Source organism: Urocampus carinirostris, chromosome 14, assembly GCF_059441175.1.
Source record: "Urocampus carinirostris isolate Australia breed hairy pipefish chromosome 14, RoL_Ucar_1.0, whole genome shotgun sequence".
Classification (NCBI taxonomy): Eukaryota; Metazoa; Chordata; class Actinopteri; order Syngnathiformes; family Syngnathidae; genus Urocampus; species Urocampus carinirostris.
In genome coordinates, this window is record NC_142362.1 from 25,113,465 (window position 1) to 25,132,248 (window position 18,784).

General features: G+C 42.1%; 1 protein-coding gene across 8 annotated transcripts in view; it reads right to left on the minus strand.

Annotated features, from left to right (window-relative positions):
- The window catches only part of lmo7a (LIM domain 7a), a 112,888-nt gene that overhangs the window by 21,520 nt on the left and 72,584 nt on the right, over nt 1-18,784 (minus strand). For 5 of the 8 annotated variants that reach the window (XM_088352310.1, XM_088352308.1, XM_088352311.1 and 2 more), the window contains exons 9-15: nt 14,485-14,514; nt 12,519-12,636; nt 11,187-11,329; nt 7,603-8,194; nt 6,172-6,408; nt 2,990-3,104; nt 1,571-1,732 (exon numbers count right to left, since the gene is read on the minus strand). In XM_088352310.1, the coding sequence (XP_088208436.1) occupies nt 1,571-1,732; nt 2,990-3,104; nt 6,172-6,408; nt 7,603-8,194; nt 11,187-11,329; nt 12,519-12,636; nt 14,485-14,514 (1,397 nt within the window). Of the gene's footprint in view, nt 1-1,570; nt 1,733-2,989; nt 3,105-6,171; nt 6,409-7,602; nt 8,195-11,186; nt 11,330-12,518; nt 12,637-14,484; nt 14,515-17,461; nt 18,493-18,784 lie in introns of those variants that run through there. The other 3 variants (XM_088352314.1, XM_088352313.1, XM_088352309.1) reach the window with 2 other exon arrangements.

Consider the following 18,784-nt stretch of genomic DNA (forward strand, 5'->3'; position numbering starts at 1 on the left):
ATATGCATGCATAAAAAACACAAGTCAAGCCGAATCAATAACTTTTTGACCCTACTATTAGGCACAGAAGAGTATGAAGATTTGATGGTAGCTCGTGGCAACTAGCTAATGGATGGAGGTCCACATTAGTTAGGACCAGATAATATAATCTAATATGAACACTCTAGTGAAACCTGGTCTTGTAATCTGCATATGACCATTCATGCCCACCGGAAGAACTGAAAGGAGGAAAAGTAACATAGCCAAAATGAAACTAAGAAATGCTTCAGACATGGTGTACCAGTAAAAAAGTGCATCTGAGTTGAATTACTACCACCGCAAGATAAGAGAGAAAAAAAGGCGACTACAACACTTGTGGAAGACTGAAAGAAGGGAAACATAAATAGAAATGAAAACTGCGCGTGGTGCATCAGTGGAGGCATGAGGGGCCTCCTCCCAAGGGGAATTTTTTACGCATGATTCAACAAACACTTTAAGGTTCAATTCAGCATGTCATAATCATTTAGCAACATGAGAAGTGTAAGTGACAATGCTGCTCAGGGAATAAGAGCACCTCTTACGCGACCTAAACTCCAATTTGTACCCTGGAATAAAATAAAAAATATACATAAATACAAATGAATGGAGTTATGGTATTCTCATGTTTTAATTGGTGTGTCATGGCTGCTATAGCTTTCTTCCCCCCCAAAAAACATAAATCCATCGTTAATAAGTTTTTTCTGCTTGTTTCTGTTTTTAAAGGAGTTATACGGAATTTTAAACTTTTTTCACTTGAGGCTGCCCCCTCATGGCCTGTGTCAGCGCATTCATGATGCAGGTTCGTGCAGTTCTTAAATGTGCTAAACAACCTTTTTTTTCAGATCTTTCTTGGGGTTTGGCATTTTAACAGTATTTGAATCAGACATTTACTTACTTTCACCATTTTCAAGCTACACTAACAAATAAAAAGGAAAACAACATGGGTATGAGCATGCCATCACTCTCCAGCACTTTTCCCATCCCAATTCCTCTTACCTAATGTGTTCTGCCAAAAACAGCTTAGACAAAAGTAGAATAAAAGTGGGTGGGTGCAGCGGAAAATAAAGCATACGGGCTCTCTGAACTCAGATGGACACTGTTAACACATACTTCATAGAGAAAATATTCATGTTTCAACTTTTTTAGGGATATCCCAAATGATGCAGCCAACCTTTAATATTGGACACCTGCAAAGGAGATTGGATTGGATGCCAGTTTGTTATTTTGACTATTATGAACTGTATTATTGTCACCAGTGGCTAATAATGTTGCTGTTTTTTTATTTCAGCCCACTTGAGGGCGGATCTGAAAATAAAGGACTCAGGAAAGGACCTTTAGAAAAGGTTGGAATTTTCTTATCTTGAGGATTTTTTTGTACAGACCCCTCCTGTTCTCCTTTCAATTTCAACATTCATTGACGTCTTCTCTTCTTATTTTGAGTGTCTACTAAACTATAAACGTCTCAATGGGAGTAAACACTTTTTAATATATCTTTAAATCCGGCACAGACACGCACAGACACACGTGCATACACACGTTGCAGATGACTCACTGCTCTTGCCATAACGTTTGATGTCCATCACCAAACTGCCTTCCTGCAGGGCTCGCTCCATGCTGGCTTTCCAGTCCATGTAGCTCATGTCCTCCACCCGGTGGCCATTCACTGTCGTCACCTTGTCCCCAGCCTGCAACTGGAACATTTCAGCCGGACTACCTGTGGGAGATGACAAAGAAAGTTTGGGTCAGGATCAGACAGTCTGAAAGTTAATGGTACATCGCATGTATGCAGCAAACTTGATGTGCATTTTGGATTTAAAAGAAAAGGGAAGTTCCGACCCCGGGGATGCTACTCTTTATATCAATGGAGTCAAAAAGAGGCTGATGAAAAGCACACGAGTACATTTTTGCTGTATGTAGGGATGCAACAACAAATCGACATCATTGATTACTAAAAGCGTTGGAAACTAATTTCACCATCGTTTCGTTGTGTCGCACGGTTTATGAGCCACTGTTGGTTGATTGGATCCCTTAACCACTAGGGTCGTAGGGTCACCATTTCCTGTGGTGTGTCTTGCGCAAGTACAGCCTGATGTTGCCCACCCCTCTCCAGGCCAACATATGTTTACACCGGGTATTGAACCGAGGACCCATTGCGTGATAGACGAATGTGCTACACGTTAAATTATTGCAAATAAGAGTGCATTGAATTCTGTTGTGAGGTGAAAGTACCATTTTGGTCTGGCAACAATATTTTGAAAATCCTTTCTATTGAACATTGCATCATTACAAACGAAATTGGCCTGATACCGCCAAACAGTATAATGTTAACAGTTTTCAAAGAAACGGAAAGTGCTGCAAAAATACAGAGAAAAAAATCTGAAAATAAATTAACAAAATAAATAAAGTTAAAAAAATGATATTTTTTTTAATACAGAGAAAAAAAAATCAGAAATTAAATTAATAAAATAAATAAAGTAAAAAAAAATTAAAAATAAAAATAAGGGTGACATGTTTAACTCAACAAAAAGGGCAGATTCTTAAGCATAGTATATATAATTTGAACATTGGGAAAGTTAATCATATTCAAATATTTAACCCAAAAACAAAATTTGTTGATAACATTTTGAAAAGTGGGTTTAAAAATAAAAAAATAAAAGTTTTGAAAATGCTATCATTTTGAGCGTGCTTGAGCAAAACCAAAAACAGGCTGGTTACGCCTGTGGTTTTATATTAAAAAGTATTCTGTTGTTTTGTGCATTATTTTTCAATCCGTCCACAAAATCGACATTTGAAATTAAAAATATTAAAAAAAAAACAACAACAAAAAAAAAACAACAACAATTCATCAATTATTAAAATAATCGTTAGTTGGAGCCCTAACAGTATGGTTTTAGCTCTCTCATTTTGTCAATGATATATGCCAAAAATCCCATGTTAGGGCTATGAGGGTATCTAATGATTGTAATGATACCTGGCTGGATAGACTTGACGTGAGCCCCGTTAGAGTCCCACGACACATCGAAGCCAAAGTCTCGACTGCTGTTGGGATTTTGGTTGAGGCTGATCCGCATCTCGCAAGAACTCTCCTAAAAAACAGAGCCAGACTTTACCGTGAACAGAAAAACTGCAGTCAAGCAAATCAAACATTTAATGGCCAATAATCACTTTGTTGACTTAGCTTTCATCATTCTTGAACTTCGTATGTACCTGCTTTTAACGATTATTAGATAGCTTAAAGGAGCTGTACGGAATTTGGAACTTTCTTTTACTTGCGGCAACCATCTCCAGGCTTCTGTCATCATTGCAGCTTCCTTTTTGGAGTAAGGGTTGACGTTTAGACTGTATTTTAAGAATGACTTTTCTTACTTTCACCAATTTAATGCTAAACTAACATATAGAAACATAAAAAAAAAAAAAAACGCAGGGACAAGAATTTCGTCACTCTCCAGCACTCCCCCCGTTCACATTCTTTCTTACGGTTAGATTGGACCTCTCAGATACTAGGTAGAAGACTTGAGCTGACCCACTAGGTTTTTCTGTGATCTTTCCTGCTTTGGCACCATCCTATCTAAAAGCACACATTATAGAGTTTGAACCAATTATCACCATTGGGTCTATCTTATTTAAGACAAACTTCTTCTGCGGCATACTGAAAAAGGCTTCACAGCTGTGTATTCAATCTTTCTGGCATCAAGTAAATAGTTAATCAAATATATGCATTTTCCTTGTTCTTATTTTTGGTGTAACGAGCATTTAAGATTAAAAATGTTTAAACAAAAACAAAAAACTATTCATCAATTATTAAAATAATTGTCAGGCGAACCTTTCAAATTGTGCCGAAACCAGGGGCATGTCGGTCTATCATCTTCCACCCCAAACCCTTTTGCTAGGGGTAAGATAAAAGCAGATAGACACGGTGGTAAATACAGTTAAGCATAAGGGCTCTTTGAACTCAGTTGGGCATTGTTAACACATACTTGATAAAGTAAATATTTAACTTTCCAATTTTTTAAGGCTACTTCAAACAATGCACCCCACCTTCACACTGTTCCAAACATTTAATGATATAGTTTTTTTTTCGGTCCGAGTTTGAAATGTTTGTAGTAGCTAAATGTTATCAATGTCTACACGTAACTACTTGCAGGGATTTGTCCGATTTCATACAGTGACAGAAAGATCCTTAGTGTCCGCAGTCAGCGCGATAGAACTATTGCTGCATTCTAGAAAATTAGGAAATTGGAACAATCCCACTCAGATTGTTACCAGATACGACGTGAAAGCAGTTCAAGAAAAGTTGGGTTTTCCAACTTCCGACCAGGAAAATATTATTGGAATGACACTCCAAGTGGGAGGTCCTGGTCGCAAAGTCTAAGTACTAGTCCTTTCTCTAGGGTTAGGGTTAGGTACGTTTGAAAACCCGACTTCCCGCTTTCCTGGAATACAGAATATGTTGGCAATTTTGCCAAGAAATAAATAACCATAGCTTCCAATTGCTTTGCTAATGGTTGTGACTAGTCGGTTAAAGAAGAGTTAAGAATGATAGTCAACGTCAGTTGCATTAGCGTGACCTGCGCATAAGCTTCAACCATTTAATGTGCAACAATTGAGACTCGTTAGTTGCTAATGCTACTCTAATTGGTTAAGTCTAAAAACCGCAGAAAAAAATGCCACTAGCCGATATTTGATTTGTTAATAGAAGCGACTGGTCGGTAAGAGTTGTCTATTTATCTACCCTGGTCATATTCCTCGAGAGGGGTGACCGACAGCAAGACAAACACATAAAAAAAAATAATAAATAAAAAATAAAAAGGGAAAAAGTAGCAAAAAAAAATTACACACCAAATTTTTTGGACCTTAGCCAACCCAAATACCCAAACACCCAAACAAGTTAAGCACCTCGGCACCAACGTTGGTCATGCTTTCGTCCCTCCAGATGAAACGGGACACGAGAAAGCGGCTGCGTGACTCGGGTCAAGGTGACACCACACACTCTTCTGTTCAAAAGCAGGGCCCGACAGCTTTCACTGGTTTACCCCTGCCGCATCAAACGGGTGCCCTGCCCATCCCTTAGAACGCATCCAAACATCCTACTATCTTTCACAACACCTCTCCACTCATTCCTATCACCAACAAGAGCTCGAGCTTCCACGATATTTAGACCTCGTTCCTGCAGTGCACTCATAACACTATCCATCCACGTCAATCGTGGCCTTCCTCCTGGTCTCCTTCCATTTACTTCTGCTCTGTAGATCCTCTTCAACATTCGCTCCTCATCCATCCTCTCCATGTGTCCAAACCAACCGAGTACTCTCTTATCCACACACTTGCTCAGTTCCACGACTACTCCAGTTCTGTCTCTCCCAATTTCATTTCTCAATCTGTCCAATCTTGTCACTCCTAACATACTCCTCAAACACTTTTTCCCCAAAAAATTCAATTTCCTTCTCAAATCTGCATTCAGGCTCCAAGTCTCCATACAACACAGTTGGCACAATCACACTCTCGTCAGAGCACCCAAAACCTTGCTTTCTTGATTCACTCCATGCAATACCTCGCACTCCATTCCACCAACTGCAGCCACATCCCAACTCAAGTACCTAAAGCTTTCAACTTCTTCCAGCACCTGTCCATTTAACCCTATTTCTAACGCCATGACCACTCCATCACGAGAACACTTCATCACCTTACTCTTCCCAACATTCACACATGACTTAAGCCTATCACACACTCTTCCAAACTCCATGACCAACCTTATCAATGTTTCCTCAGAATCAGCCACAAGTGCTGTGTCATCTGCAAAAACAACCGACTTACCTGCCACACCGTTCCACTGTTAACAGTGGTCGGTAAGGGTAGAGTTGCTAATGCCAGTCAACATTGTTAGTTCTGTTAGCGTCACTATTAGCTAATACTAGCATGATTGATTAAGAAGGAAATCAGCAGCAAAAAGTGTCACTAGCCGATATTTGATTTGGTAATGATAGTAACTGGTCTTTAATCGTAAAGTTGCTAATGCTAATCAACATTTTTTTTAAATTGTATGAAATGTGCTATTTTTATTAATTTGATTTGATTCAAAATGCATCAATATCGTCATCAAACCTTATATTTCTGACACCCCCTCCATAGCAAATCAAAGCAGTGCAAGTCTACCTTGCTAGGTTCAGTGACTCGAATGTCACTTTTGAATGGAACTGTGTGGGATGAGATTGTTGATGTTGAGGTGAAACTCTTCCCCCCTGTCTCCTCTTGCACATCGTCTTCTTCTTCACTGCTGTGGCTTGACTGTGCCTCATCTTCAACAGTCATGAATGGACGATAGCGGCTTGGTATCGACTGGTTCTTGGACATCCCCACACTGCCGTTGAGGCGACTGTTGGAGTCATCCACCTGTACGATAAAAATGTGTCGGGAAACAAAACATAAATGACACCAATTTTACGATTTGGGTTAATAGACAATTTCGATTGCGAGAAACCATATCAAAGGGTATCAAGGACCAAAACTGCCAATATTACCTCTTTTAATGCCAAAATCTATAAATTTGTTTTTAGAAGAATTGTCCCCTAGTGCCAAAACATAAAACAATGTTTTTCTTGTTTTATCTTAAAAAAACTTATGTAGGGCTAGGCACTGCTCATCAGGAAGTATCAAGCTTCTGGGAATGATTGCAGTATTAAAATATCTCCATTAGACAGCAGGAGTGGCTTTGATCAGATCTTTAATCAGATATCAAGGAAGCACAGTTTTCTAGTGTTCCTTCCTGTATCCAGTAGGCATTGTGAAGCAGTGAGGTGAGAATCCCAAATATTTACAAAGGAAGATGGTACACAGAAAGAGTTTTCACAATATACGGTACCTTAATATTCAGGCGGCTCTCCTTTAGCAACTGCCGATTTCCTCCATGATGAGTGCTCATTTCGTTAATATCTTATTTCTGTATTTATGTGTTAAATTACTATTCAAATGTGTTTTTGTTGATCAAGAAGATGGGATTTATATCTATTTAGGGTGAATTTGGATGATTATGTGGAGCAAGGAACGAATTAATTGGATTTCAATTATTTCTTATAGAAAAAATGTGTTCGAGATATGAGAAATTCTATATACAAGCTTGAGCTAGGAAAAATTATCTCATATTTAGACGGGCCACAATATTATTCATTTATTTATCATTATTCATTCATTCATTTATTTACATACCAGCTCGTTGGCCTTGGTGATAGGGCACCCGCCCCGAGACTGGGAGGTTGCTGATTCGAGCCTGGGCTGGGTCATACCTAAGACTTACAACATTGGTACCCATTTCCTCCTTGGCGCTCGACATTAGGGGTTGGAATTGGGTGATTTGGTCACTTAATGACTCCCAACGAGATGTTGCAACACATCTGTTGGGTTGAGCGAGGGGGATGGGAATTCCCTCCTTTGTATCAATCTCCCAGAAGGAGTCAAAAATGTGAATGTGTTCTTGACTATAGCCACCTCCCACTAGTGGGATATGGACTGTATACATGTAGGGAAAATATATTTCCATGGTTTACATTTTGACAGTTTTGGTCCTCAATAGTGGGGCTCTAGACTCACCGTGGAGGCCCGGGTAAGTGATCCCACGCGGGTCGGCTGGGTCCCGAAGGGTCTCGGTGTGATGACAGACGACAGCCTCATGCTTTCTGCTCTCTGGTAGTTTCTTGGCAGGGAGGCGGATATCCGAGAAACGGCCGCAGCGTTGTCCACCTGTTTGCTAGCCAGCAGAGGTTTGAACATAGAAGCAGTAGACGGAGGCTGCTCCTTGGCTGGGCTGTCAGGGACTTTTTGCGAGGTTTTCGGTGGTAGCGTGATCGCCTCCGGTTTGACCGAGCTTTCAAAGACTGAACTCTTGAGCCACGACTCCTGAATGGAAGGTTTGGGTCTGTAGAAGGAGCTGCGGCTAGTTGTCCCGTCGTGAACATCTACAAACTCGGATTCCTGCTTCCTTGACCTGAGCGGGACATCAGGCGGTTTGTCCTCTTTCTGAATTGGCTCTGGTGAGTTAGAGGAGTAGTAAAGAGTGTCGACGGTGTAGCTCCTGCTCATGCTGTCCCTGGACCGTGGTTTGGGTTTTTCGAACACGTCGGCATCATCATCGACGCTGACCAACCCAATGTGGCTGCCAACACTGCTGTTTCGCCTGAGCTCCCTGATGATCCACAAAAAGTTAGTCAGGGATTGAGTTTGTATCATTTGAGGTACCGTAAACTCTGGACTAAAGCGCATTTCATTAAAAGCCGCCTACTCAATTTTAAGAACCAAACTCAATTTTGTCTTTAAACAAGACACCCTGGACTTTAAGCTGCTGGCTTACGCTTTCATAGAAATGAACTCATTCGCGCCCTTTTTTTTTACATTGTAACAGTGGTGGGCCGTCAAGGCCTGCAAGAACTTCTCTGCTGGTCTAATTTATATCAGAAATTGGTGATAATGATATTTTGACCATGAATACTTTTAAATGATTCCAAATAGTCTATTAGCTTCCTTTTATTGCTTTCACTTATTTCAATTGTGTGCTTTAATATTTAAGAATCTAACCAATCACATTCCAGCTATCACTTTACCAGGATCGGATATATCTACAATCAGTCTCCAGGCCCAGAGGCATAGAATAAGTGTCTATAAAGCTGTAGGTTTAGCCAATTAGATTTCAAGTTGGCAGGGCCAAGGCGTTCTTGCTGACCTAGGGAAACGTCAGCAGTTTTGAAAACTTAAGATTGCCTAAAGGGCGGTAACTGAAGTATCAAAATGAAAACGTGAAGAAAAGTATCCTCGGGACAACTGCTTCTGTCGAATGGACATTTTCAGCCCTAAATCGAGTAAAACGTATGCCTGAAATACGACTGGACTGACTCGACTTTAGCTTTGATGGGGATAGAACTTCTTGATAGAACCAAAACACATGGATAATCGGTACAACAGAGTAATTGAAATCTTCTTGAGAAATAAAAAGGACGACGGAGTTTGTGCACAAATAAAAATGATTTTTCTCAGTAAAATGTGGATTTATTCCTAAATAATAGTGCAATTTTATCAGGTTATAAATGATCTTTTTTATGTGTCGCAGCAGTAGCTGCAGAGCATGTTTGATAGACATAACATAGGTAATGAGGGTTGGGATGATTCAGATGTAGCACTACTGAAGTCCTGGGTGCGAAATGTATGGCCTCCACTGCATTTTTAGCACGGCAACTGGCACCAATCGTGTATGGAATTTGGCATTGACTTCTCTGCCGCCCACCTGAAACTGCTTTCAAACTTGGTTTTTGGTTGAAAAAGTTAAAATATCGTGAGCACGTTGTAAATATTAAGATGGAACTACTGGCAAACCTCCCATTTTGCTCATGTTATGTATTATATAGATAATGTTGGCAAGAACATGTCATGATTACCCAAGTGGAGCCACCTGGGGTAATCATCTGGCGCGCTGGAATGCGCTTCCTGATTGGTTTATGTTCCCTTTTTAAGCACGCTACGTGGAGACCTCTTCGTCGGAGGATTACTTCTGTACCCCGTATGACTCTCCCGTTTACTTGTGCCTTCTTGTTTACCTGATTCTGCCTGCCTGCCCCCGATCCGCCCTGCTTCCGTCCCACGCTACGATCTTCTCTCCAGTCCCGGTAAACACGACCTGCTTCCGTCCCACGCTACGATTGGCTACGTGTTCCGAAGTTGTCTTCACGGCGTTGCTGCTGACGTTCGACGGTCATCGCGTCTCCCGCTAACCCTGTACGCTTCCCCAAATAAAAGACTTGTAACAAACGTTCTGGGGTCTCCTGCTCTGTTCTGGTCCGCCCTGACAGAATCCTCCGACCAGAATGGACCCCGCGTTCGTACATCTGCCCCCTGACGACTGTGAAAGCCAGAACCAGCAGCCCAATTCCCCTTTAGAATGTGCAGTTCGGCAAGTCATTTCCGACGTGGCGAAATTGGCTAAGGCACCTTCGGCCTTATGACTGCGCAATGACTCCCATGCCTGCCTGTTCGACTCTCCGCGGCCTGCCTGTTCGACTCTCCGTGGCCTGCCAGTCCGACTCCGACTCCGCTGCCTGCCAGTCCGACTTCGACTCCGCTGCCTGCCAGTCCGACTTCGACTCCGCTGCCTGCCAGTCCGACTTCGACTTTCCGGTCTGCCACTCCGACTCCGCTGCCTGCCAGACCGACTCCGCTGCCTGCCAGTCCTGATTCCGACTCTCCTGATTCTGCCTGTCCTGTTTGCCGGTTCTAAGTCGACTCTCCTGTCTTGCCGGTTCTGATTCTGCCTGTCCTGTTTGCCGGTTCTGAGTCGACTCTCCTGTCTTGCCGGTTCTGATTCTGCCTGTCCTGTTTGCCGGTTCTGAGTCGACTCTCCTGTCTTGCCGGTTCTGATTCTGCCTGTCCTGAGTTGACTCTCCTGATTTACCTGTGTTTCCCGGTGACGTGTCTTGGGTTTATTTTTTTTTTCCTGGGGGACTTCTGGAGCCGTCCCTTGAGGGGGGGGTTCTGTCATGATTACCCAAGTGGAGCCACCTGGGGTAATCATCTGGCGCGCTGGAATGCGCTTCCTGATTGGTTTATGTTCCCTTTTTAAGCACACTACGCGGAGACCTCTTCGTCGGAGGATTACTTCTGTACCCCGTATGACTCTCCCGTTTACCTGTGCCTTCTTGTTTACCTGATTCTGCCTGCCTGCCTCAGATCCGACCTGCTTCCGTCCCACGCTACGATCTTCTCTCCAGTCCCGGTAAACTCGACCTGCTTCCGTCCCACGCTACGATTGGCTACGTGTTCCGAAGTTGTCTTCACGGCGTTGCTGCTGACGTTCGACGGTCATCGCGTCTCCCGCTAACCCTGTACGCTTCCCCAAATAAAAGACTTGTAACGAACGTTCTGGGGTCTCCTACTCTGTTCTGGTCCGCCCTGACAGAACATTGACTTAGTTCTCCAGTAAAAGGTTTTTTAAATGTTTCCAGAAGTCACAGCACTGTTTTGTTTTTAAAACCCTTGATTTGTGGAAAAGACATCACCATTTTACTCTGTGCCTTCACACAAAATAAATAAAAAAGCCGGATTTAAAGCCGCAGTGTTTTAAATGTAGCCAAACAGTAGTAGCTTGTGGTCCGGAATTTAAGGTACATAACATTGTGGGCAGGGAACCCTACCTGTCATCTTGCATCTCCTTGAAGGTCCTGGGCCTTCTGGTGCTGCCGCTGTACGTGATCTGCTCGATCTTCTCCCTCTCTTCTTTCTTTTTAACAATGTCAGAGTTGACGCTCTTACGTCTGTTCTTCCATTTGCTCAGGTCCTGGAAAAATAGACTTTTACAGGCTTTGATTTTTACACGAGTGAACAAAGTTTTATTTGTGTGTTTTAAGCTCCACCCTCTCTGCTCAACACCCCTGTAGATTAGGGGATGGGGGTCGATTGACCTATATGCTGCAAAAGGCTTCATTATTTCACTGTGCACCAATCACTGTGCAATGTACATGCAAGGTTGGCACACATTTTTTTGCCAAAATTCAAGCACTTATTAATGATAATCAAAACCATGTTTTCAATTTCTCCAGTACTATCAGAAGAAGAGATCTGGTGGGAATCCTGTATTTTGCAGACTAGAGCCACAAATATATCTGCGAGTTACATATGCGATTTTTGATGTTGCATTTGCATTTATCAAGACATGATTTTTAGATCTTGAGTAAATCACGAATATATTTGTGGATCTAAACAACATGTTGGTATTGTGTTTAGGACAAATCTCTCCCCAAATATGTGTTGGGTAAAATTATGTTAATATGTAGCTTACGTTTTCAGTAAGCAGTCCTTCTCGTTACATGACCTTAATTTTTTGCCGGGTTCATAATAAATGTTCGTAATTGATACGAAATCCTTGCACTAATACACATTTCATAGTGCCCTGTCTAGGTATAGCATGCACTTTCCTGTAGGGGGAGATGACGTTTATTAGGACAATGCCGTACAAATTAATGCCAGCCGTTGTTAATCACAAGGGAAGACATGCAATGGCAAATCAAAGCCAACAGACAGCAGTCATGGCGTCATTTTTAAGCAGACTTGTGAAACATGGCAACAACTTTAAGCATTTATAAGAACTTGACCCCAATATTCAAGAACTTTTCAATCCTTGCAAAAACAACATTAAAATGCAAACATTTACAAGCCGTGTTCACATGTTCATTTACTTATTTATGTTTGACCAGCATTCAGGCACTAAAACAACTAATACCAATACAAGTACACTTGGACCTTATGACTATGAGTCACTTATCAGACACAACATTTGTATTTTTTACTCTAAGCTGTACTTATTTGTGGAATCAAATTGAATTTGTAAGCCCTGTGGGTGAGCATGTGGGATCTTTTGATTATCGACAGGAAATTCCTAAAATAGGCCCTCCATTTCAGGTCTTATTTATATAACGACAATATAATGGGTGAATGATTATGTGTTTTGGAGAGGATATCACACTCACGTCCTGCCACTTATCATCACTCTGCTTGACTTTCTCTCGATATTTCTCAAGAGCTTCATATTGAGAGTGACGTCTGACCAGCACGGGATCCTCAGTGATGTCGTTTGTTGATTTGCTCCTGAGAAAACATGACATAGGAAAATAAATTAGAATCAAAACCCAGAAAAAAACTCCTGTTAGAATGGAATGCTTTGTCAAATATTATATTCCCATTGACTACCGTATTTTTTGGACTATAAGACGAACCCGAATTTGGCCATAAACATGAAAGTCCGTCCTGTGATTTGGCGCGCTTTGTGTATGAAAAAAATGTAAATGCAGTCAACGTTTAGCGCTGATGGGAATCAAACCCAGATAGCAATGGTAAGAGTGCCAAATCTTATCAACCAGGCTACGAGGGATGATGTACACAAATTCTATGTTAGAGCAATGATAAAACAGAAATTGATTTAAAATCAGCATAAAATTTTGTTTCACTTTTTAATCCAAGCATTGTAAGTGACAAACATTTTGTGGCCATGCGTTTATATCTTTAAAGATGACCAAATAACTTCTCACTTCAGAATTTCGTGCATTTTGCGAGTATGCAATAAAATACTGTATTTCAGTGGTCACCACCCTTTTCTGTGCCATGGGCTGGTTTAATGTCTAACAATATCCTTGCGGCCCAGCACAATAATAACATCAACAGCGCGATATAGTGACTAAAAATAGTGTGTTGATGACGTAAACCAGGCATGATAATAAGCCGGGCTGAAAAAGGTGGGTATTGAATTTTGTTAGACTTTTCCTTAGTTCAAACTAAGCAATGAAAGTGACAAATGGAATAAATGTGGCCATGATTAAAATCATTTATTTACAGCTATGAACATGATACCAACTTAATGTTTGAGTTTATTTACATCTTTCAGGTCAACTTACTGTCATTTCCATTCTCTAATGTTTGTCTTGAGTATTGTGAATAAAAATAGTGTGGAAATGAAATAAAATCTAATGTGCTTTGCACACAAATAAATACAGTAATGATGCCCGCAGAAAGTACACTATTTTCAATTCAATGGAACTCATTCTGGGAGAACTAACAGTACCACTCTCCCCACATCAAAACATTTTCTCCCTGGATATATACAATTCATGTAGGTCACCCTTTTCAACTTCAAAACGGTAAATTTCTGCTAAAGGTGAGAGATCTTCATGTCTGCAAAATCGAAGGCCTTTTCATGTATCTTCTGTATCCCTAGTAGTCTAAGGATATGGATAGGATCTTGTGCTCTCCCCGCTGCGATCAAGGTTCGATTCCAGTTGCATCAAATTGTAATCAGTGATATATTTCAATATTTTTCGACTGAACAATCATTGCACAATTATGCTACTCATTTATTTTAGCACAACAGTCGCCTGGTGCACCTCATATATAAAAATATAATTTTATATATATATATAAATATAAATTTTGGGGGTGCGCCTTATATTGTTTAAACAAAAATGGTACATTGTCAATCATTTTGTTGTTATGAATTAAATATACTGTAATTCTATGGAAACATAACAATATGACAGGTTGCATTCCAGAATTCCAGTCATCAACATGTCCTCTGTCCACACGATAGAGTGCACACTGGCAAGAGATGACCACTCGGGAGCGCAATAAGCTCAGCTGGTTAGTGAACAGACCAAGCCCACACTTGCATAAAAAGCATTAAAGGAAAACACTGTACACAGCCACACAAACTCACCTGAGCCAAACCAAACCAAAACAGTCCAGCATTAATGTGCGAAGAATTGGAGCGCTTAGACCCGTGCCCCGTCACAATAGCTCAATCTCTCAACAATAGATTGTCTGGGAACTTTTTGTTAAAATGCTCGCGTAACCCTCCACGGCCGCCACACTAGTCAAGTGAAGCATTTATCTGCGGCAGCCAGAAAAGCGTGAAACGAGCATTCCTGGCAGCTCGTGTCAACTTACCCCTCGAAACTGTCTGATGCTTGCCGTTGTCTAAGAAACCAAAAGGGAAAAAACAGGACAGTGACAGACAGGGTGTCACTAAGGTCACATAGGATGCGATGCATTCCACTTGTGAGCATCCTCAAGTGGTTGATGCCGAGGTGTGTGTGTGTGTGTTTGTATGCACATGACAATCACACTTTTACAAGACTTTCTGAAACTTAGAAAAAAAAGACACAGGGAAGTAGTGAACACCTACGAAGTGGGCTTTAAAGGCTGCTTTGTGTAAGTGGAGAATGATGATGCGGTTACAACGCAAGTTCTAACCTCCGACGGTGTTATGAGGAATTTATGAAGGCTTCCGCGACCAATCACGACACTTTGGAGGGATGAGTGAGTTTCATGACTTGCATATCACACCACTGAAAGTATGTTCAGTATTTGGTGTACCAGTATCTTTTATTTATATCTTTTACTTACATTTCATTTCTACAACCTGAAAACAAAACACACCAAAAATTTGATCTAGGCATTTCCTCACACAGTGGCCAGATAAATTTAATGCATTGCAGAGAGTTGTCTATTAGAAGCATATTTTTAACAATACGACCCCTTAGTACTTCCCTCCTCGATTATCGCTGGTTAACTGCTTCGCAGATTTTGAATTGACTTGTGTTTGTTGTCATTTATATCAGCGTATTGTGAATTGCTGTAGCAGACAGCACACAGCAAATCCTATCATGAGGGCAGGTTGTGTGGGTGTGTGTTGGGTGGTCGTGCCTTTTTTGTGCGTGACTGTGAAAGGTTGGTGGATGCACAAGATAAACTGCGAGGCACGGTGCGGGCTAGTATTTTAGCTGCTTTTAGCTACATTAAAAATAAATACATTAATTGATTCGGACTCTGAGGAAATTCAGAAGACCGCACACTAAGAAATAGTGATCACCAGTGGGGTGCGTGTGTTGTGAATTATTATTATAGAAATACTAAAACCAAAGCCCTACCCAGTAGTAAGTAGTAGTCTCTACCTAAATGCAGCAATGCGTCACCACGATTTGGATTGCTTTACTCTTGACCCAAAACGTGTTACTATTTACAAAATTTGACAGAAAAATGTTTGGTACATTATAGTGTATTAATCAGACCTACTGGTCATGCCCACTTGAAATTTGTTTGAAAGTGATTATTCCTCTCTCTGCATAACAGATGCCACATGACAGAGGACAACCCGCAATAGAAACGTTATACAGTATATGAGAGGCCATTTGAGAAGTAAATCAGACTTGCTCTCACATTAACATACTCTCACACATGCACACCTATACTCAGGTACACAGTCATAGCCATTCACAAAAACTACTATACTTCCTCATACATAATAAACTACTCTCAGTCACACTACTATACTCATCTCATCTCATTAGCCGTACCGCTTATCCTCATTAGGGTCGCGGGGGGGGCTGGAGCCCATCCCAGCCATCTCCGGGCAGTGGGCAGGGGACACCCTGAACTGGTTGCCAGCCAATCGCAGGGCACACGGGGACAGACAACTCACTCGCTCATTCACACCTAGGGACAATTTGGACCGGCCAATTCACCTGAAATGCATGTTTTTGGAATGTGGGAGGAAACCGGAGTGCCCGGAGGAAACCCACGCAAGCACGGGCAGAACATACAAACTCTGCACAGGAAGTCTTGAGCTGGATTTGAACCCACGACAGGTTCCCATGACATGAACTGTGCCGCACAAGCGCTAACCACTGCGCCGCCGTGCTGCCACTACTATACTCTCTCACACATTCATACAAACTATACAAACTACTATACTCTCAAACAAACGATACAATTCTCTCTCATACATACCTTTATACTCTCTTACACACAATATTATACTCTCTCACATATACAACTGTACCCTCTCATATATACTACTATACTGCGAGCAACTCTAGTTTGACCTTAATCTGTACACACAGATCAATGTGGATCACCTTTGTTACCAGAAGTAACCAAGGGGATATAACACTGAGAAGTGAGGTGATCATTACATAGTAGTGTTTGTGTGAGAGTATAGTGTGTATGAGAGTATAGTAACGTGTGTGAGAGTATAGTTATGTGTGGTGGACCATAGTAGTGTGTGTGAGAGCATATGGTAGTGTTAGTGCATGGGTATGACTGTGTCTGTATGAGAGTATAGCTGTGCATGTGTAGTAGAATGATATTATATGTGAGAGTAAGTATGATTGACCTTTTAAACAGCACACATATAAGGGGCCGGTCACACAGCCGTTTGCGGCTGAATCACGGCCAGAAATTTCTGCCTGTGAGGCGGACGCTATTGGACGCTTTGAGATCGCTATACAGACGAGATACAGCAGTGCTTAAAACGCGGTCGGAAATTCGCGCGCGGGTGGCAGCGCGAAAAAGTTTTGCGCTGCTCAATTCTTTAGAGCGCGGGTACACAGCCTTTCACGGGCGTATCGAGGCTGAACCACGGCCAGAAATTTCTGGCCGTGAAGCAGACGCTGTTGGGCGCTGTTAGACACTTTGAGACCGCCATATAGACGAGATACAGCAGTGCTTTACTCGCGGTCGGAAATTCACACGCGGTTGGCCGCGCGAAAAAGTTTTGAGCTGCTCAAAACTTTGAGCACGTGTTAACCGCGGGCGGCACACGAGGTAATGACGCGGAAATGACGCGGAACGACGTGCTCTGGCCGCGGCCAGGGCGTGGTTACACATGGGTAGGAGTCGGATTTGGGCACAACACCGGCTCGGGAGCTTTTATACCCGTGGTCCACACGAGAAAATGACGCGGAAATGACGCGATGAGGAAGCGGAACAGTCGCCGGCGTCTGTTTTGCGGGCATACCACCGATGAACAGCGGGTTGGCCAATTTTGCGCATTTTCCATCGCGGGCAACCACGGGCAAAAAAAACCCCGCAAAATTTTAGCCGTGATTTAGCCGCAAACGGCTGTGTGACCGGCCCCTAAGAGAGAGCCACCATTTGAGGAAAGGTTTGTTCTTAATATTTGTTCTCAAAACACACTTATAAAAACATCCATGACCATAATTACATGCAGTACTGTACTATTGTTATTGCTTGAATTAGCAATTCAAAATAGGTAAGCGTATGAAACCCCTTTGATCCAAACAAAAAAAAAACTTTAAAACAGAAAGAAATCCCTACTAGTCCTGTTGCAAAAACACCAAACAAACCAAATCCCTACTTAGTTGAGTAAAATACATAATAAAGCGCTCCTATGACTTGAGAGCGGTTAGCATCTCCACCATGAGCTTCTTTTTGTGTCTCAGCTTACTAGCTTCCCTGATGGACTGCCACCTCTGAAGGTCATCCTCGCTACAGGAGGTAGGGACAGAGGGGCTCGTCTGATTGGCTGACACGTGTCCTTTCTGGGCCGTAAATTTTCGGACCAGCATGTCGTCCGTTTCGGGACACGGCTCATTTCGGACACTGCTGGACTTATTTTCCATCAACTCTTGGGTAAGTGGACATGGCGCGCACAGGAGCCGGGTCTTCAATTCCGGGGGGAGGTCCCAGGGTTCAGGGATGGCCATTGGGGAGAAGTTGTCAGGTGCCCCTGATAAGGGACGCTGTTGCTGCTGGCTTTTCTCCTTACGTTGGACCAAGTCATCCTCTTGGATGTCGGGGAATTCCTCCTCCTCCTCTTTGTGAATCTGCGTCACGATATTGATCTGCTCCTTGGATGTGCAAAGGCAACGTTTTGCAAAGAGTGGGGTTTTCACAAAGGCCAGCTCACTGTTGGACTGGAAGGCCAGGGTCCGGCGGGCAAACATGTCGTCGTTCTCCAAATCGGGGATGATGCTTTCATAATCAATAGGATCCAAGTACTCCTGGGGGTCTTGGCGCCCTAAAAGGGGCCACCGCTGACCTTTCACCAGTCTCGGACCAGAGGTTGGGTCCATTGGGGCAAAGAGAGGTGGTGGGGTCTCGAATAGGGTAGTCTTGGGTGGGTAAGGTGGATTGTGAGCATGCACAGGAGGACTGCAGAAGGTAGAAGAGGTAGAGGAGAAAAGGACAGAAAGCTGATGAGTGCATGCATGAGAACTGAACATTGAGATTGTTTACAAAAAGTCCAAATAAATAAAATTAAAGTTGAGTACAGTCTATATTTTTAGGTGACATTTTCTTTTTCCAAAGAAATATATTTGTGCTCCTTAGAGGTATTTGTTTCTTATTTTAGTTTACTTTTTTCTTTTTCCATTGGCGAATTTAGCACATTTTAATTATTATTTCCTATTACAAATAATTCTTAAATACATCATCAATACATCAA